The sequence below is a fragment of the Neopelma chrysocephalum genome, unplaced genomic scaffold, assembly GCF_003984885.1.
Source record: "Neopelma chrysocephalum unplaced genomic scaffold, ASM398488v2 Primary Assembly neopelma1_65, whole genome shotgun sequence".
NCBI lineage: Eukaryota > Metazoa > Chordata > Aves > Passeriformes > Pipridae > Neopelma > Neopelma chrysocephalum.
This window is the reverse complement of record NW_020897722.1, coordinates 5171723-5193694: the sequence shown is the minus strand read 5'-3', so window position 1 is coordinate 5193694 and position 21972 is coordinate 5171723. Positions and strand designations below refer to the sequence as shown.

At 42.6% G+C, this 21972-nt stretch overlaps 1 protein-coding gene across 1 annotated transcript in view; it reads right to left on the bottom strand.

Annotated features, from left to right (window-relative positions):
- MAD1L1 (mitotic arrest deficient 1 like 1) overlaps nt 1–21972 on the bottom strand; it is a 352256-nt gene that overhangs the window by 146084 nt on the left and 184200 nt on the right. Inside the window, exons 14-15 of the mRNA XM_027683662.1 lie at nt 17925–18013; nt 8840–8930 (exon numbers count right to left, since the gene is read on the bottom strand). Coding sequence (XP_027539463.1) covers nt 8840–8930; nt 17925–18013 — 180 coding nt within the window. The remainder of the gene's footprint in view (nt 1–8839; nt 8931–17924; nt 18014–21972) is intronic.

The window sequence follows — 21972 nt, the reverse complement described above, 5'->3', positions numbered from 1 at the left end:
TCTATATTTTAACATCAGTCTTCACTGTGACATGAAACAGGCAGATTTTCCTCTTCCCCTCATCACACACACACACACACAAAACATTGCTAAACTCTGACTTATTTCTTTTCCATAACCTGGGTAACACATCCTGGTCTTCTGTCTCTCAAGAGACGGTGTCGAGTTTTCCGCATACCAAGTAGCAAAGGAAAAATGTGGCACCATAACCAGAGGATCTTCATCAGAAGAATAAAACTGCTGGAGAATATTATGGAAAACTTTGATTTGACAAAGACCAGTGGCAAAAAGCCAGACCACAGCAGCAGAAGTTGTTAAGACAAGGGCAGCATGAAACTGTGACCTATTACTTTGTTCTAATCAAAAACTTGAAAATAATTGGGTCATCAAACAAAGGCTGAAATGATAACAAGTAATGAAAAGCTAAAAGCCCAATGTGGAGAGAGCTGTAACTTAAGAACATGGTACTCATAGAAACCTGAGAAAAAACACAAAGCTTCAGTAAACAAACCTTGAGAAGCGTTATTTGCACTATACAGGTCTAAATGACATTTTTGTTTTGTTTCTGTGACATGGCAGCAGAATTCAAAGCAGCAGAAAAATAATGGAAAATGAAGAAAGAACAATTTAAAACTAATTTGTGCCATCGAATGACTACAGAGAAAAACAAGAAAACTATAAAGGGACAGTCACTCTTATCGCTTCTTGAAACTTTGCTTTTTCTTTGCTGTATGATAAGTAAGATTAGAGGAGTTTAAAAGTGAAGTCTCATTTTAAAATGGTTATGTCTGTCTCCTCAGCCCTGGCTTTCACCCACAGGGTGATTCTGGGAATCAGTGAAACACACAGGAGCCTTCTGGAGTTGCTACTTACTACTACTTTACTAGCTCATGTTATAAGTTTTTGGGTGGGCATTTTACATACTCAGCTCTGAGTTTGACTGTGTAGCTGTAGCTGAAGTTACTCATTTTTGTACATCCTTGATCTTTTTACCAAACAAGAACACCAACAGGATTGGCATCTCTGTCCCCATCCTCTCACGAAAGCAGCGCACACATACAGAACACCCCAGATTTAGTGGTTTAGTGACACCCTGCCATGCAACCAAGTCTTGCAGGACTTTTAAAACCTCATCAATCATTCTGCAACACCCACTCAGAAAACTAAGGTTTGTTCCAAGCCAGTTTCCTCGTACCACAGCAGGACTGGAACAATTTCCCAGTGTTTGCCCCTGCAAAACAGGATGTGGTCCAGGAACAGCCTCCTCCTCAGTGCAGCAGCACCTCATCTGCATTTTGTGCTCACCACTGATTTCTCTACTCTAGCATGGATGGCACCTCTTAAAGTTCGTGCTTCATGTGTACTGGTACAGCGACCTTTTCCAGCAGGACATTCCCCATGCCACAGCTCCCTCCCTGCTTGCTCCGAGGTCTCCGTGCTGCCGCTCAGGTACTGACACTCAGTGCACTGACCTTTCCTGTTTCAGAGCTGTTCAGGAAATCCAGCACTCACCCTTCCTCCCCTTCTGCTCATCTAATGAGCTTAGTGATGCCACACAACTGCTGATATTTTCAAGGGTAGTGGCAGAAGAACATTAATGAATTTATTCTGGATTTTCGTGTTAAATGTATTATGCAAATGTTAATCAGTTTCTGCAGAACTTTGAGAAAGGTGCTGCATGAAATAAACAATACGGTGGCAGCTCTGGTGGTAGAATTTATAGAGCTTCAGGTGTTTAATATTCAATGTGTGAATTCCTTTAAAAAAAATTTTTTTAAAGGGCACGTTGGTAAAACTTCCCTGCACAAATGCGAATCGGTGCACTCCTGGTCCCTGATGTTAACAAACATTAGCAAGTCTGTTCTGAGCGTGTCCTTGTTTTATTCGACATCCACTTTGCACATCACATTTATCAGGGCCACTGAGGCCATCAAACAGCTTCTCCTTGAACCACCTAATGACAAACCTACAACTTGCTGACACGTTTATGCTTCTCCTCTCCACTCCCACGGAATGTTTCTAATTTCTGCTAATTCTAATAACTGCAATGTATTCAGAATTAACATGTACAAATATTTGCATAGCCCCAGCTAATTCAGTGTCACGTAATCCCCAAGGGCTGGATCACAGCAAGTTCTACACTCCTTCTGTGTTACGCTGGTTCTGGGATATTCTTCACTACCTAATCCACGTGGCACAAGATACATGATGTTTTCTCCCAAATAACAGGTATAATCCTTCTAGCATAATTTATAGGCACATTAATGGGGAAGCTCTTTTCCCTCCCATTCATTTGGGTGGCACTTCAGTACATCCCCTTAGCAGTTCACTGTGAACACCAGAGACACCCACACAGCAGTCTGGCTGTAGTTTCAACTAATTAGTTCAAGTGATAATTGAAATGAAGGTGTAACAGCACAGGTGCTGCTCACACCAGCCACCAGGACATGCTGGGTGACTCCATGTGCTCCTCTAGCCCCACCTGACATGTTACTGCCGGTGCCATCCCACCTTCAGTGCTGTTGTCACCCACAGTCCCAGATTCACTTGGTCCCTGCTGCAATCACAACCAACTTGCTGTGTGAATATGCTCCAGCGTTCTATGCAAGCATTACAGATCTCTGATCTGTCATGAATTAATACCCATGATGTTTTCTATATGCAGTAAGCAGCAGAGGCATTTAGGTCATGAGGAGACTCCTGAAAATGTAAAGGTAGCTCCAATTATCTGAAAATACCTTTGCAGTTAGAAATTACAAATGCCAACCCTTGAGTGAAATGTCTGTGCTGCAATTGAGCTACTGGATCAATACCTGATAGAGATGGTATAAATTTAACCAAGGCACCACAGATGTTTATCACATGTTTTTCATTGGTGTTTTGAGCAAAACTGTGGAGTTACCCACAGAGCGGTCTCTGCCAATATACATTTGAGCAGATACACTTCCTCACATCAGTGAAACTCTTGTTGCTGCCTGTGAAATTTAGGAGATAATCTTTGCCTGTAAAAGATGAGCTTATTGCTGATAAAATCTGGGAGTCTACAGAATGGATCACAAATTGCTCTGTTCCTCTTCCACTCCCACACACTCCCATGAAACTCAATGCACTGGGTGAGTGGGGCAGCACGATATGATATGACCTTCTGCAGTCCTGGACCTGCACTTCTCTTTCATCTTCTCTTTCCTGGGTCTCCTGCTGCATGTTTTCAGCTATTCTATCTCATAATTAAGTCCCTCTGAAGCCCACATAAATTTGTTCCTATACCTTGCCAAAAGCCATACCTGACTGAAGAGATGCCAAGTGGTTTGCCCAAAACCATTTAAAGAAGCTTGCCCCCCCCACACACACATACAAAAAAAAAGGGCTGAAATTGGCTACCTGAGGTTTTCAGTGGGGACCAGCTGTGCCACAGAGGCTAACACAGACCTCAGCAGGCACAGATGAAGGAAAAAGGACAGGAAGTTGGTGAAAAGGGAGAGCGTGGAGATAATCCAGGAAGAAGACTCGTGAGCATCTAAGGTCAATCAGAGAACCTTGAAAGGTTGACTGTGTCCCTTTAAATTTTGTAACAGTGTCAATGATTCATTCATCATTCTTCACTGGTCACAAAATGAACAGTTAGACTGTTAAATAACCTCAGCTTTGCCTTGGGTTCTTAACTCCAAGATAGTCACTGCCTGGCTGCCAAAGCCCTAAACATAAAATGAGTCATTATTGCTTAAAGAGGAGAAACATTCCCTGTCCACCTTCCCTTGGGGTACAGCTCCCAAATGTTTTGTTAGTCCCTCAAAATACAGTACTAGAATAAGGAGGAGACCAGCCCAATCACAAAGGCTGCAGAGATAAGGGAAAAGAGAAACAAGTGAACACTCTGGATGCCCAGCACTTTCAACATTTTTGGACATTTGACTTCTGGAGAACCTAACCCAGCAGACAGCAGCCACCTACTCTCCCTGCAGAGCCTCCTGCTGTGGTGGGAGCAACCACCACAAGTTCCTGATAGCTTAGGCAGGCCAATTAAAATGACCTAAAGTAGACAAGCAGAGCAAATCTTTAGACAGTCACTCTATTTGTATCAAACTGTACCAATTATGCCAGTTACTCTTACTAAAAAAATTATTATATTTCTGCTTCCAGAACTTGCTTGTCTCTTATCTTCAAATCATTACAGCTACAACACAACTACCACCAAAATGGACAAGTGGTTTATGTTTTAATTTGTGCAAAAGTAATCACTTTAAGGCCTGGAAAAATCTAAGATTTAATTTAACCAGATTAATATCTTAAAATGTAAAATGGTCGATAACAATAGCAATGTTAGAGATTTAGAAAGGAACTCCTGCACATGCATTAATGAACACCTCAAAATACCTTAATGAAGTCATGCCAGCAGGAAAAAATACCCCCAATACTTTGTGGAGTATATTTTTTGCAGGCAATTCCCTCAAGGAGACTGTAATAGGGAATTCGATCCCTTCTACTCTGACAGCAGAATTTAGCATAAACACCAGCTTCTGTCTGGGGAAAGTTTTCTGATGACTGTCCCCACACTATGTAGTTAAGTCAACTCTTTCTGAGCTTTGAGATAATAGGCAAAAATCAGTTACTTCAATGTTTATGAATAATATTGCATTTTTAAGAGTGTTGCTGTCTTATTGGCAGAAAGACCAAACACAACAAAAACAACTGTGAGCAGAGGCATCACACTCAAAGTTGGACTATTCAGACCCTTTCACATACCCAAACTTACCCTTGTTGGGTTTTGCCTAGTCCCTGAGACCCCCCCCTAGTTTTCTACCACCCTGTTCAGGTCTCCTTGACTGCCAGCATCCACAGGTGATTCCTTTTACTCAGAAACAAGCAAGAAAATACAGACTCCTTCCATTTAGCCTCATAAATACACATGCACACGCTAGAAGGGATTAGACTGTTAGCTTGGCTATGGGACTAGAGGTGATTTTCAAGCCCAAACACATCTCAGTGTAAGAAAAAAAATCCCCCTCCTTGCCTTTTATCCATATAGATCCACTTATCTGAACTCTAACTGGAGTTTCATTTTTCTCACCAATCAGCTGTGAACTAATTACGAGGACTTTAACTAGTCCTGCTCCCTCTCCAAGCATATGGATCCAATTAAGTCAAACTGCAGCTGACTTTAATCAATCTTCCTTGAAGCAGCCAACCTTGAAGAATCTCTTCTTCAGCTCGAGGAGTAGAGGAGAGCAGGAAAAGCAGGAGAGTAGTATTTGCATAAGGAACACTTCACATCCGCTTGGTTGCCTGTAAACACAAGGCTCCGAGCAGTAAGAAATGCTAATTGAACACTCCTCACAAGTCTTTCCTCCCACTTTATCCAAAAAGCACTGATTTGATCAGTCTCTTTTGTTCCTGGCATGGAGCTGCACTTTTCCATCAGCAGCTCTGGAGGACAGTGGAGATCATTTCAGATAACTGAACAAACCAAACCTTTCTCTGAAATCTCTCTCTGCCCACAATGGGGCAAGCACTGACAGCCCAGCTTTCCTGGAACCCTTTTTTGCTTCATGGGAAAAAAGAAGGCTAAGGGAGAGGAGATAAAATTGTCTGTTTAAACCCACTCTTTTCATTTTATTTGAATCCCACTCCTGAGCCACACTTCAAATGTTTTCCTTAAGATAATGTCCTGGGCACCCTCAACAGGGTGTCATTTCTCCACTGTTCAACATCTCTTGTGTTTTTGTAATCTGAGGGGTTTATTAGCAGTAAAGACCTGACCAGTGAGTAATATCCATGCTAAAGTCTTTATACCAGTGAAGGAAAATCAATGCAGCCTGCAGCCAGGTGTCAAGAGGAAAGGGTTTTTGGAAGATGGGGTGCGTGGAGGTGGAAAGCACCTTCAGGCATAATTCACAGCTGTCCCCACACAAGAACAGAATTTACAAAGAGATGTCAGATGTTATATACACTGCTGGGGAGAGCTATCAGTCTGTCAGTTCACCTGCTAATACTGAGCTCAAGGAGTGTGAGTCACACAACACAAAAGCACCTTTCCAAGTGCTCGCTTGCCCTCTGGACAGTCCATCAGGGTCCCTTGCTCACAGAGTGGCCTATTTTGCAGAAATCAGCAAAATTCATATGCCAATGCTCAGATACAAAAGCACACGTGAGGAGGAATTGCTTCACAGAAAGAGTGATTAAACATTGGAACAGGCTGCCCAGGAAGGTGGAGGAGTCACCATCCCTGGAGGAGTTTAGGAAAACACTGGACGTGGCATCAAAGCTTGGAGTTGATGACCTTAGAGTTCTTTCCTAACCTAATTGATTCTGTGATTCTGTGATCCTGTGAAGAGAAGGTAAACATTTTTGAAACTTTACTCCTTTCCACACAGCAATACAGTCAAACTGACATTTTTAATTACCAAACATTATCTGTAATTCCATAGATTTCAAGCACCACACGCAGCTTTGTGAACTCAACAGACTTCAGTCCAATGTAAAGCAGTCAGAGCCTTAATTCTACAACCTGCCCCTTCCAAATTCACAGCTTTAATATGTCCCTTCCATGTACCTTTCATTTGGTAGATACAATTCCAGACTTAGAGGTTTTATTTTAAAAAAGAAGAAACTGCATATAAAGATTTGCCAGAAATTGCCCTCATCCTACCTTGTTTAATGTCTCCCCTTTCTCTTACCCCTTTATTTGATTTGAAGCCATGCTTCTCCCACGTTTGTCCTTCCAGTCATCTTTCTATTCAGTAAAATTTCCTTGTGATTTCGGCACGTAGTTTGTCTTGCTTTCTTTCCCCTTCATGATACAGACCTTACTTTAACCCATCATTTCCTGATGATTTCTTTCAGAGATGGGAATAAATAACATGTCAAACCAGCAACATTTCAGTGACCTTATCTGAGTGTCTAATGACATTTTCAGCATATTTGCTCAGCACTGATAGAAGAGGTGAATTTCTAAGCTTATCCTTAACTTTGTGGGTTCCACTGTAACAAACCTTCTTTCAGTGTGTTTGTTAAAAGAGTCATTCTAAGCTTGGCCTGTCAAGCTATTTGATTCTCAAGGTGAATAAAAATTGGGAAGGCTGATGTTTTCCCCTCTGAGGAGTTCTTGGCCATTCAGGTGGGCACACACTGATCACTGACAGTTTAGCATTCAGCTCACATATTCCTTTAATTGCGCTTTCCTCTCTACTCCTCCTTTCAAAGAAGCTGTTTTTGGCATCCACTGCTCTAAGACACAAGTCAAGTGAGAAGTTAAGGAAAGGGGAGCTACCTCCTGTTAAAGAGAGAGTTAAAGCCATGTCCCCAGCTTTGGCAAAGGAGATGTAAGAGCGGGACTACCTGAATTCACTAACTTGCCTTTTGAGGGACTGGCAGATCTCTCTTTCCTAGACCTGCTACTCAAGACTTGGCATCTCAAGAGCAGTATGAGCAAACAAAGCAGATTCTTGTGATGTCTTGAGACATCACAAAGAAAACAGGGAATTCTTCTGGTCAGGCCTTCTTGGAAAGCCAGTATTCACTGAAAGACAATGCAGGCAAATTAAACATGACCTGGATTGTAATCTGCCCTGAAACCAAAGCTGCTGTTGTGTTTGTTGGAGACCTAAGCATCCAAACACCAGCCCAAAGACTTCATCTCCTTCTGATGACTGAAACCTAATTAAAGGAGACCCGGGTGACAGGTTTCACACTAAACATGGCTCAGCAGAGATGCTCAGCAGCTCTTAGCTCCCCGCTTTATCAAAGCTGTCGCTTCTCCTGTCTCCAGGAATTGGTAATAAAAAAAAAAAGATTTGATTCACCTCTAATAGATGTCAAGATGAAATCAATGGTCTGTCTGAAATCTGAGTAATTTCAAACCTGCGAGTTTTCTACCATGAAGCATTTTATACAAAAACGGGGAAAACAAGAGGAAAAGAAAGAAAAATTAAGAGACTAAAATTGCTGAGTGTATCAGAGAGAATAGAAGGAAGAGATAATACTGTTTATAGCAGGATGGGCTTTGATTAAACAAACAGGCTCAGGTTCTTGTTTGCTCCAGCACCTTTAAAAGAGGAAACATTACAAAAGTTTGAAGCAACTCTGCACAGGAAAGCTGTTCCCAGGGTGACAGCAAGCTGAACAGTCAGTCCACTTATCTGCTGCAGGTACCTTTGCCCTCCTTCAAGGAGGGTGAGGCTTCAGGCATCTACCCAGAGTGAAAAGCTGAACACCTTCTGCCGCAGAGGACAGCACTACCCCAGGGAAAGGTAAGACACACACAACAGCACAGCAAAAGGAACACACCTTCCATCCTTCTGACTCTGCACCCGTCTGTGGTCTGAAGATGCTGCCAGCTCATCCTCTCAACAGCACTGCTAGCTCCTGGCTGGGAAAACTCCTACATAATGAGGCCACACACTGGTGGTCTCTGCCTCCATTGCTGCCAGCAGCAGAGTGGAGACTTCAATACCAACGAAATTCAAAATTTCATGTCGGCTCCATGCAGTTAACCCTGCTTACACTCCCACTTTGGCATGAATGAATTTGGAGACAGACAACTTCTAGCAGTTGAGTTACTTAACATGTAGCAACTTTTAAGGCTCCAAGAAGAGGAGGTTCTAGGGAAAGGCATGGTAAAAGACAACTGCAGTTGTGTGATTGCATCTGACATCGCACCACTCCAATAACACAGAGACACAGGTGTGCTGGTGCAGCTGGCACAGGCTCCCCCAAAGGTGCCTTGCCCAGATTGAGGGATGGGAAGTTCCATGCTGGAAGCATTTGGTCACATCTGTTAGAACAGCTCCAGTGCATGGACCATGTCAGGCTCTGCAGCTGCTCTGGACCTCCACATTCCTACCTGCACAGTGAGCTTCTCCAGTTTCATTTCCAGAGATCTGTTCTCCTCTGCCAGCTTGCTGCGTTCAGCTTCCAGCTCCTCAATTTTCAGCCTGGGGAAGAAGGGAAAATTAATAGACTTTGTGTGTCCCTGCATGGTCCCACCACAAATAACCAAGTAAAGCATGAAATCACAAGCAGTATCAGATTATTCCTGTATTCAGTACCACAAAGTTGCACTACTGAGGCAGCTGAAACACATGATTAAAAGTGACATGTTTATATGATGAAAATACAATTTGTAAACGTATATTAAAAATATACAACTAATATAAAGCAAATTCAGCTGGATACCTTCTGAACCACAGACAGCCTAGACCATCACGTTTAATAACCGCCAGAGCTAAAATCTCCATGAGGCATCAAATCCCTTTTTGATCTGATTTATACTTTTGGCCTTCACAACACTCCTTGGCAGTAAGTTCCACAATTTAATTATGTGGTGTATGAAAAATTAGTTCAGTTTGTTTTATACTTCACATGTGATTATTTCACTGAGTGCCCGTTAGTTCAGCTTTGAAAAGTCAAAAATTATTGTACTGCACTCTCCTCTCCACACATTACAGGCCTCCTCTACTATTTCCTGAAGAATCTCTGTTTACTCTTCCCTCACACATCAAGGATTTTCCATATTTCTTCTCATCTTTATTGTGCTTCCTTGTTCCTTCAAGTTTTATACAGACTTTTTGCTATGAGAAAAGCTGGAAGTGTAAGCAGCACTCAGATTTTTTCAGTGGCACAACGAGGATTTCTGTTTTATTCTCAACTTCTTTTCCAATAACTCCTAGTATTCTATTGGTATTTGTAGCTACAGAGCACCTACCTGATATTTTTACAAAACTGCTCACAATAATGTAAGATCTCTTTCTTGAGTGACAACAGCTCATTTAGAGCTCAGTGTTGTGAGAGTAAAAGTAAATGTGTTTTTTGTTATGTTCATGGGTTTGGCAATTATTGACGTACAACTTCATTTCCCATCTCGAGAAGCATTGTGAGATTCTTCTGAAACCCTGAACATTCTGATAAGCTGAATAATTTCATATTATCTCAAACTCTGCCACCTCACTACCCACAAACTCCTTTTTGTGTTGGACAAGTTCCCAATAAAAACTATTCTTGGGTCTAGTGGAAAACCCTCAGCACTGTGAAAACATTTATTCTTTGATTTTCCACCTTTTAAATTTGAATTATATAAGCAAATTAATGGAAGAAAAATGCATGAAGCTTTACAAACTAGAAAGATAATACAGTATCTCTGGCTCAGGAAATCCTGGAGACAAGGCACTAGAAGCCAGGAGAGCCTCCTGACAAGGTACCCCAGCAGCTCTGCCCTATTCACAGGGGCATCCACCACTGGTCATCCCCACAGACAGTACACTGGGACAGCCAGACCTCTGGGATTTTTATATTCTTAATAATCCAACAAAGAACCTTCTTTCTTATTCCATCAAACAAAGTTTCTTTGTGACCTTTGGCTCAAAGCTTTTGGAAAGGTCAAGTACATTAGATCAACCATATCAACCTTAGACAAATGACTGGTGAATCCTTCAGAGAACTCTATCAAACTTGTTAGGCAGGAGATATATACATATAAAACATTGGATATAACATTTTTGCTAGCATTTAAGTACAGAGTAGAAAACCTTGATGCTGCTTCAAGACCCTCACCTTTCACATGTTAATTTCTTGGAATGAACTGTGCTAATGCATAATAACATTGATCTTTGCATTCAATTTTCTCAGGATCCTTTTTCTGGAATATTCTTTAAAAAATTATCTTGCTTGATAATACTCACTTTTAAATTATCTAAATTATCTACCAGAAAATCTTTGCACCATGACAATAAAGAATGCGCCCATCTGTCAATATCCCAACATTATGCAACAGCAATTTCAGGTACAAGGAAAAAGTCATCTCTCCAGTTCATCGGGCAAAAGTTACACACTTTTCCACAGAGGCTGGTACACCATGTTCAGCACAGAAATGTCTCCTTTTTAAATATGCAGCTTGGATTGCTTAAATTATTTGTAAGCCTGACCCCTGCTGGCAATTTTCAAATATTATACAGTATCATCTTTTTTCACTCATGGAAGCTTCTAAAATGCCGAGGAACAGTTTCAGCACTGTCTAGGCCATTAAAAAATATCATCGATAACTTCCAGAAGAGACACAGAACTAGTGGGGATGGAGGATGCTGAAACAGGAGACTGAAAAGGTCGGGACAAATGGAAATTCAAAATGGAATTAATGCTCTTAACAGCGCCTTTCTAAATGGATTGTGGAACAGGCCACAAGAAAAGCAAGGCTTTTCTCTCAGGAACAACAGCACAACAGCTCCTGAAAGGTCAGAGCCAGACGCAGGACTCTCATCAGTACTGTCTCCCTACTTGACATGCTGAATTTTAATTTGGAACAAATTTCTCCTCATCCAGCCTCACAAATAAGCTGTGATGTTGCCATTATCTGCCTGCAGAACTTGTCTCCGTGTGGAGGTTGAAGCTCAGGCCTCTCAGTTGCCCTTTAAAAAATCATTCACAGCAGTCGCTAGAAAACACTTCTCAGATCTGAGACACAAGCAAGCTGTAACAAGGGTAGGTTCAAGTCATTACATTTTTGTGCTATTTCACCTGCAATTTTAAGATTCAACAATTTTTTCATGCCTTTTGTGCCTCCACTGAAGAGCAAGGGGTGAGTCAAAGCCTGGGGCACCAGCAATCAGGCAGCAGACATAGAATCCTGAAATCATCTGGGTTGGAAGAGACCTTAAAAATCACCTTATTCCAACCCCCCTTCTAACACCTACTAGACCAGGTTGCTCCAAGCCCCGTCCAACCTGGCCTTGAGCACTTCCAGGGACGGGGCAGCCACAGCTTCTCTGGGCAACCTGTGCCAGGGCCTTGCTACCTTCACAGGGAAGAATTTCTTCCCAATATCCCCCCTAACCCTGCCCTCTGTCAGTTTGAAGCCATTCCCACCTGTGCTATCAGTGCATGCCATGGTCAAAAGACCCTCTCCAGCTCTCTTGCAGCCCCTTCAGGTACTGAAAGGCCACAATAAGGTCACCTGGAGCCTCCTCTTCTCCACACTGAACTTGATTTGACCAAGCTCAGTCAGACTGCGTCGTTCATGACCAGCAGCAGGCACAGGAGCTGAGGGTCACGGCCTCTTTCCCCTGAGCATGGCCCTGGGCTCACCCCCTGGATGCCTGCTCTTTCCCAGTGTCCCAGCCATCGGAATATCCTCCTTTCCAGACACAATGTAGGGCTTCCCAACACGCTCCAAGGGAGTTTGGCCCACCAAGGCACGAGGAGCTCCGTGGCTCTCCTTCAGAGACAAAACTTGCTGCTTCCCCTGCACTGAGGATCAAGAACATTGCTGTAACATCTTTGTACCAGGAGGTTTTCAGGACTGACTAGTGCTTTCACCACTTATCCCTCTTCTAACCTATTTTTAACACAGTTAAGTGTCCTGGATCTCCAGTGGGAAAGCGTTAAGAACCATTAGCAAACAGTTTGTGCTGTTCTAGCTTTGCTTTCCAGCCCCCTGGGGAACTCTTCCCAGTGGCAAAGAGAGAGAAGCAAGGGAAATCCTATCTATATATAAACATAGCAAAGCATTTGAAGCTAGTGGTTAAGATATGGAAGTCAAATATTGAAAAATATTTACTGGCCTGGCACTTTGAATTTTTTCATTTATGTAAGTTGAGGTCCTGCCTTTGGAAGCACCAGCTTTGGTGCGTGTCCCTTCTGTCTTTCCTGTGCAGAGACACCTGCACAAGACAGGGGATACCCCAATTTGCATGCCTCAACTTGTTACATATGGGAGTTACCCTCAAGTAGGGAGAACAACCCAAGATATTCATGTGAGAACACAAAAAGCAGAGTACAGAAAGATCTGGGTGCAGCACAATCATCTACCAGCCCAGTATTTAGCCCAGAATGAATCCTAGAATAGTTTGGGTCAGAAAGGAACTTGAAGATCATCCAGTTCCACCCCCTGCCACGGGCAGGGACACCTTCCACTACATCAGGCTGCTCCAAGCCCCATCCAACCTGCTCTTGAATGCTGGTGCCTAATCTAAAAGCAGCCTTGTAGCACGAGAAAGGAAGAAACATCAGTTACTTTCTGAAAAACTGACACCATTCTCAACTTTTGTGATACAAGGAAAAAAAAAACATTTGATTTAATCTCTGGAGAATTCACGAATTTCTCCATACAGGGTTTTGAAAACATAAAATATTTACACTCTGGCAAAGATCTGTTCACATTTCTCGAAGACTTTTCCCACATCAGATGCAGACAGCTTAACCCAGAGGCTATCGCTCCGCAGGCACAAGGAATTTCAAGACACCTCCACAACCTTTCAGAAGATCAAATTCAGTGCAAGAATACAGATTCACAGGCATTTGCTCAGACTTGTGGATTTTCCCACTTTTAAAAGCCGAGCTTTATATTGCCTCCACTGTATGTTTCATTAGCTCAAATTAGAAGAAGGAACAAGCAGGAAGAAAAAAAAAAACCAACACACAACCTACAGCTTCAGGTCTCCTGCAATGACACTTGTGAGAATCAGAGACATCCCACCGTGTGTGTTCAGCCTGTATAAAAAGCGCTTAGATCGTGAGACAAGGCTGCTCTTATTTTAGAAAGAAAAAAAAAGGGGGAATCTGTTTGATTTTCAACAGCATCTAGGCACTCCAAAAGTCTCTCTCAGTCCAGAGCTTTTCAGTGGTGTTAACTGGTGAAAACTGCCCCCCATCACCCTTTTATCTTTGTTTTATTAGTTTTTAACGCTCTCAGCTGCGTTATGTGATTGCGTGTGGAGCAGCGTGGATATCACCAATGAGGACATGGTCTCACAGAGGCCCCATCTGCAAAGAGGACATGGCCATGTGGAAAAACTATTGCTGAACAGGAAACTATTGAATGGAGCAGAAAATGTATGTGTTGGGAAGACGCTATTAAGGGATCCAGATGGCATTGAGATGGTGTTAGGAGCAGAGCAGACAGAATTCCAGCAAGTGTGACTAATGGGCATTGGCAAGGACATGAATTTCTTTTGAATTGCTGTAACTCTACCCAGTCACTAAATCCACAGAAAACATTTAGGATTTACTGGGGTTGCAGCTTGACAGCAGAAGGAAAAAGTTCAGATTTGTTCCAGCTCAAAGGGTCCTTCAGCTGTTGCCACTTAAGTCTTTGGTGAAGTTCTTTTCAAATATATTCCTTGTATTTATAGATTATGAAATACTAGTTTCTGCACAGTTATCACCTTCCCTCTTAAAGGTGCTAATGCCTAAATGCTCCCTCAGTGCAGGAACTCAACAGGTTGACCACTGTTTCTTTTCAATAGGATCTGCAGAATATAAACAAATATGATTTCAGAGGGAGCAGCAAGAAGTGTGAGAAATGACAGCATTAGCACTGGCTTTTATTGTCTCTTCAGAAACAATGATGCTGGGAGAGAGTTTCACATTTAAAGTTATAAAAGGTCTGACGAAAGAGCACTCTGTTCTCAAGAGAAGGAGGAAAAACTGATAAAGTCTTTCAAGTTTCTGGCTGAAAATTTACTTTCCATACTAAAGAAAAATGAGACAAAAGATATATTTTTTTAAAAGCTCTCATTCACTCATAGGGGGTGAATACAGATTCAAAGGATTAATATGGATTTTTTTTTCTCCTTTATGTCTCTCCTGCTTTTGTTTTCAGAAGTTAGCTCCTAACCACGGGGTCTAAATGGAAATGCCTGGAGGCTCAGTCCAGTCCTGTTCTGCAGACTCCCCTCACTGGCTTCTGCTGGTTTTCCTCTGTTTTTCACATTCCTCAGGAGAGCAGCTAACGGGTGACTCTGGGCTCACCGTACTGTAGCTCAAGGGATTTCAAAGACCACAATAAACTACAGAAATGGAAATAACTCCCTCATAAGATGTGGCATTTCTTTCCCCGCTTTCCAGTCTGGAAGTTTGTATTCTTATCCCTGTTTTCTCCCAGAATTAGTTTCTGGTAGTGGTCTGTAGAAGAAAGGAGTAACAGTGGAGCTTGTGTTGGTCACTTCTCCTTAGCAGCTATGTAACGTTGAGTCAACTGAGCCTGTTGAGGCCCAGAGGATACAAGAGGAAGATGAGCACAGCAGACCTAATCCCTTCCCATTCTGATCTCTATTCTTCTCCAAACCTCTTCTGTGCTTTAATCACAGCTACCAAATTCATTGTTGCTGTACAGAAAGGACACATCCAGCCAAGCCACAAGAAGTGTTCTGATGGGGATCACAGCACATCACTCCTGAACCCCAAAGGACTGGGAGAATACAGTGATAGATTTTGTGTTCCTTTGAGAAGGAGCCTCTTCTACGAAAAAAGGACCCTGCCCAGTTTCTTGTCCAATGCACAGAAAATGCACAGTAAGGTCCAACCACATCTTTTGATAGCTTAAGTCAAGAAACATAAGGAAAATCTTCATGGAATAATTCTGCAATGCTGAATGAAGTGCTTGAGAGTCTGAAGAGACACCTGAAGCAGTAACAGTAGCCAACAGTAAGGAAAAAGGAGCAAGGACTGGCTTATAGTGCTCCAGCAAAGAGAGTTGCAGCAGAAAGAGAACACCTTCCACCAAGTCATTTCATGTTAGAGCTGAGCAGTGCAAAGGGTCATCAAAATCAAACAAATCTTTTTGGGACAGCTCTGTAGCTTAATGACCAGCATCAGGGCCTGGGACAAATATGTAAATCAGCCATAACAACAAAAAGTGGTTCAGTAAAAGATGACAAGAAAAAGCAGTCTAGAACAAGAATGTGGGACTGTGGCTGCTGTGCATCCACAGCCTCAGGAGCAAGCAGTACCGAAACGGGAGAGAGAAGAAAAGACAAAATAACAACATGAAACAACTGCAGAAACTTGGCCTTTTTGTTGAAACAGCCTTCAGTGCACAGCCCATGGCTGGGGAACAGCTCTGCACCATCAAACACTGCACTGGGAATCAGCCTCTGTTTGAGACATACTTTGTGTGAAAGGTTTAACACCACTTCATGAAAAGAGGAGAGAGATGAGATTAGTGATTTAAGAAATTCTTTAAAATGAAAGAGAGGAAAACATTATCTAGGGGAGTTAAGGGCAAGAGTTAAGAGCAGAAGCAAACACCACAAACCCGTAACAAGGGGATACTTGCAAGCTTCACTTGTGCCTACCTAGGAAATAGATTTTAGCTCAGGGCAGAGCCAGACATCTCCATCCCCACTGCCAAGAGCCTGCCACAATATGGAGTGGTCCTGAACTATGTGGCAATCCAGCTGTTTCCCCCTACACACGCTGGCCCTGAAGCTGCTCAATTAATAGATGGCAAACGCTGTTCAGGGAAGATAAACACCAAATAACGAGTCTTGGAGGGGAAAATAAAGAGACTGCACGTCTCCTAGATGAAAGGGTGCTGCAGCAATACCAACCAGGGAGGAAGAGACTGAGGAGGTACTGTAGAAATACTCTGCAAACCTGCAGCTCCCAGAAGACAGCAAACAGGCTGCTGGCTTTGCTGATATACAGGCATGTTATTAATCAGGAAGGACAGGTTTAATGTTGCCAAGGAGGTGCTGAATACTCCTGCAGCAGTGTAAACCTCAGGTTTCAGAGGGTCCAGTGTGCCTTAGCAAAGGAAAAAACTGAATGAGCTAACAAACCTCCACAATAGGGAAAAGCCAATGGAGACAGGTTTATCTCCCTGAAAAAGGGAAGCCATAGTGTACTATTCTTTACCAGAACTCAAACATATCATAGAATAAAAAAAGGAGATGTATGCCTTGGGCCTCCAGAACTATTACAGCACCTTGAGGGAACTATAGGAGTGAGTCCCTAAGATTAGGTGTGCAGCCCTAAAACGTATTGGAATAGCTTAGCTGAACATGTGTTATTTTCAAACACCTCCCTCCTGCTATGGGACTGGGCTTTCAAAGCCGTAAAACAAGCTCCAGAGGCAAAGCACAAGAGCAAAGTCATAACATACAGGCCAGTAATTTCTGCTTTCTGCAGGATTCTGCTTGCTGCAAAATCTTGCTTTCAGTCCTATGAGGCAGTCAAGCTTTATTGTGATGGAGCTGAAAATATAAAAGAATTAAGAAGTAAAACTCCAGCCAAAGTCTTACATCAGCTGAGAATAAAAAACTCAGCCTGTCAAGATCTGATTTTCTCAGCTTAAATAAAAGGAACTTTATTAAACATTCAGAAACAGATGAACTTTTCTCTTCTCAGTATTTATTGTGTCACCTGCTTTGCAATGGAAGCCATAAATGCTTCAATAAATACCTGGAAAGGTTGTCTAGCTTCACTGTAGCTTTTGTAAATGCTCATGTATCCTCTGCTGAAATGCTGTTTTGTAACTTCTCTTTCACTGAATCACAACAGGTACCTCTCTGCCATCTACAGCAATGCACAAGGGGAAACATTCCTCTTTTATCTCCAGTGCTACACATGCATCAGTAGTACAAAAGCTGGATTCTAAACCTCTTCACACACATGCCAACAGATCCTGTATTTACAGTCGAGATTTGGTCAAAACAAGAACCAAACAGCAATGCTGTTTCCACAGGAAAGAAAGTCAACAGGGAGAACAGTGATGCAAGAGCCAGTCTTATGAATTAACTGACAGCAGGAGACCCCAAACATTAAAAGAGAAGAGCCTGAAGCCTCCCAAAAGATAGCAAAGCTTATAAAATATCTGAATGCAGAACAGATCAGGGGCTGAGGGTTTCTGTTAATGCTTCATGGATTTCTCACGTCCATAAAAGCTGGTGAGAAAAGTAAAAAGTGTGCTTGGGAAAAGAGCATCCTACTTCAGGAATACACAGAAAATATGTTCTGATCAATGCTACCACAAGGTAACCTATGAACACAGGCAGTCTGTAAACATACACTTCATGCATTGTAGGTCCTGTACATGGTGCTCTACCACGAGATGACAATAACCAGAGCAGGCAGTGAAACTACCCTGGGCATTTCCCTTCTCATTAGTTGCACTGAAAATAGCAGAATCTGCTCAGCCTTCCCCTTGTTTTGCCTACCTGAGTGTGTCCACCTCCTCCTTGGTGATGACAGTGCTCTGCTCAGCTGTGCACTGCTGAGACTTCAGGACCTTCATCTCCACCTCCAGCTGCAGAAGAGAAAAGGTGTTAGTTCCTCCAGCACTAGCAAGGGGTACACATGAACAGCAAAAGGAGGAGGAGGAAATCGCGATGTTCTGCAGAGATCAGAGTTTTTTCAGAATATGCATGTGAAGCACAACTTCTCACATGTTGAATGACAAAACTTCAGTTAACCCTGCTTCCCTTTGCAATCCCTTTTGCCTTTCCCAACATCTTCTCTAAGGTAGATGAGGCACAGAAAGTTGACTCTGACTAGCAAAGCTTCTGCTTCTCTTACAGATATTTCCCCTATCATCCCCCACGGATAATGGGATGCAGAAAACTCTGTGTGGCATTAGGAGCTCGTTGGTACCAGAGATTCAGTATTGACAGTTCAAGCTCATTTAGCTTCAATTCCTCCCCAGAAGACACGAACCACAGGATTACACCGTCTTGTCCAGGACAACTCCAAGACACATATATCGAATCCAAAAGACTGGGGAATATTGCCAGCACTTTCCAATATACACTTCTAGTTCTAGCTGCTCAGGTAGCTCTGGCTGAACAAACAATTAAGAATACTTTCTGCCTCTGGCTTTGTTTGGGAAGGAACTCACAAGAAAGTACTTCAAAACTCTACAGACATGAGAACTTCTTACCCAGACTCTACCATTCCCAGGCTCCCTGACTTGTAGCAATCTGGATCCCTAATTCAGCAATCAAGACAACGCACAAATTGATAAACTCCATATGTTACTTGTTTCCAAACCCCTTAGAAAGTGATTTATTATGAAGTGTAAGCAGAGACAAACTACCTAGAGGATACTCAAACTTCTGTTCCAGCACCTTCTCCCAGCATAGACCTTCTTCACACTCATCCTTGAGAGTCTGGACTTCCTTTTGTCATCTGTCTCTTACCACCTGGTGGCTAATTCCCCTAATAAATCTATTGACAGAAACTATATTTTTCACTCAGGAGGAAAATAATAAGCAATCCAGACTTAATTATAGATGCAAAACTTATGACCACAGAGAGTTCAGTGCTCAGCATCAGGAAAGTAATCCATTAATTCACCATTCCCTGCAACAGTACGGATTAGACTTGCAGAGCAAAATCACATCGCAATGGCAAACTTCTGCAAGCTTCTTGCAGAAACTCCTCAATTTTACCAGGAAAAGGAGCATCTTGACACAGGCAGTCATATTACTCAGCCAGAACTGAAATTCTGACATACTGCCTCTTCACCCTTCCGTGCTTACCAAAAGAGACAGGCAGAGCAAGGCAGAACTGTTAGCAGGAAAGGCAGAAAATGGATGTTTGGATTATTCTCCCTCCCCTTTCTGACACCACAGGAACAGAGCAGAAGAGAGAGAGGGTCGAAAAGATGTTTTAACCAAATTTCCCCCTGGCAGCCTGAAGCCCTGCATTCTCCCCCTGCCTGTCAAAAAAACATTCAGGAATAAAAAATAAGCAAAGGCCCACCTGCATCATCAGGCTGTACAAATGTGAATGTATATTAGTTGCCTGATAAGATTATCACAGCCAGAAATGCTTCCCTCAATTTTCTGATTACTGAGCTTATCTCTCCCAGCTCAGCCCATCACAGATGGCTGGGGATAAAGCAAGCACACCCGATAATTCCAGGAATGTGAATAAAAGGTACCGGGATGAAGAGCAGGCTTCAATTCCAACCTTCTTCTAGCAGGAAAACACTCATTATGCTTCCTGTTTCCCGTGCCTGCTGGAGCCTGGATGTGTTTGCTATTAGGAGTTTCGGGTTGCTTTCTGGGATGTGTGAGGACAGCATTTGAAGATGGAAGGGCTGGTGAGTATATTATTTATCACTGGCTAAGCCTCAAGTCCTGCTGCCACCTGCTCACCCACACGAGCAAATAAATCACAGCCGCCGTCTCGGGGGAGGAGGGACAGAGGGGCGGGCAAGTAATCTGCTGTGATTTGGGGTCTCCCGTGTTGGCTGCACAGAGAGGGAAAAAATGGAGTGTGTAATGGGAAAAGGAGATGGGAGAGTGAATGCACGCAAGCTCGAGTGAGCGCTGCCACGAAGCGTCAGCGCAGGTCTCGCCTGATGCCCAGTGGTGACAAATTAGTGCCAGGTATGCTCAGCAAGGCAGGGCGAGACTGCTGGGTTTCTAAGAATAAGCTGTTGAAGGAGAACGAGCAAGGAAGGGCACATGGACTGTAAGGGCATTTCATGTCATTTCTGTGTCCTCCCAATTTTCAAGCGCCAAAACTACCTGGACTGAAAATCTGATGTGCCCAAGGCGAGAAGGGAGAGGAGGGCGCAGTGATCTCAGTGCAGGTGAAACTGGCTCGAGCACCGAGATGTTGACATGGACCTGCTTCCCAGAACTAAGATTAAAACTACTTTGAGCCACAGGAAATTATTGCCATTCAAAGCTCACTAACCACTTGTGAAAAAAGAAAGTAAACCAGTCAATGTATTAAATCTTTCATTTGAAAGACGCTATTTTAATTGTTAGGGTTTCATCCCTAACAAAGGTTAGGAAAACATCCCTTACTACCAATCTCACAGAAACTATTAAAAATGTTATTTATGTCCTCTCCAGGACAAAAACAGTTAGTTGAGATGGAGTGGCTTATTGTTGGGATCCAATTCTGCTTTTGTGAAGATAACACATTGCAGGCAAATAGGTCTTCACAAAGCGAGAACGAAGAGAATGGCAAAACCAAGCAAAAAATAAAAAATTTGTTGATAAAACCTAAGAGGTGAGGAGGTTCCTGAGATCATTCCCTTTGACACAGCCTGAGGACAGCTCCAGGACTGGGTGATGAGCATGCAAGGACTCACCACAGCAGCAGTTTGTTCATTCCTGTCCACATGTCCTCTCAGTATCTGTGCCAAAGAACAGCCTCAAGAAGGGATAAGAAGAGGAAGCCCCAAACCCCTCTTGCTGTTTTCTCTGTTTAATTCCCAATTTCCTCAATTAATTTCCAGTCCTGGTCTCTCTTGCTCACCAGATGCCACTTCCAGCAGGCATTTTCTGCTTTTTGAACCAACTCACTATTCCTGTCTAAACTCTTCCAATTTTTATCAATAATTTTACATAACTCGCTGAGTTAAACTTTTATTACTTTGAATACATTAAACTAGTAGAAGCCATTACCCAGCAGAGAGGGGAAAAGGGCTGCTCAAATTACAGCTCATTGCTGCATTCCCCCATTCCATACCAAATGACCCAGGTCAGGCTTGGATCCTTCAGCTCTCTTTTATGTTGATCTTGTTCTTTTAACTAGCACTGACAGCAGAGAGGGAACATTGTCCCAAAATGCAGCATTGCAACTCTTATCCTGGAAGCTACAAAGAGGGACCTAAGGACCTACAACACCTGCAGGAGCTTCAGGGATAATATCACCCAGGATCAGACTCTCAGTGATATCCCCCCTGTACAGAACACATTAGCAACTTGAAAAGAAACTGAGCTATTATTTTAATTTTTTAAAAGGTTATCCAAGTTTTTTATGACACTAGATAAGGCAGTACAATGATGAATATCAGAGCCCATGACTTGTGAATAAAACACAAAAACAGGCACTTAATGTTTTGAGGATGTGTTGTTCTCTTCTCAGAATATACTGGGGGTCTCTTGCTCTCAAACTAAAATGATCCCATTTATCCTGATCCTTTTCTACTCTCTTTCACTTCATAAGCATGAATTCCAGCCCAGCTTTATTGCTCTCACTACAAAGTGATCAGGACACAGTATATAGACTAATTTTAGAACATCCATTTCCACAAATATGCAAGTGTCCCAAAAGATGAAATGTAAATACTTTTTCCAAAATAAGTACTGCCATCATTATTTATCAAATGAGAAAGAGAGGAAGGAAGAGTATGGATGGAATTTCCTCTAGTGTTTAATTATATGAAATATCGTTCTTCTTTCAGCATTACTTTTAAACCTGCCTGGACAGGATTCCAAGAAGGTGGTTTTCCTCCAAGTGCTA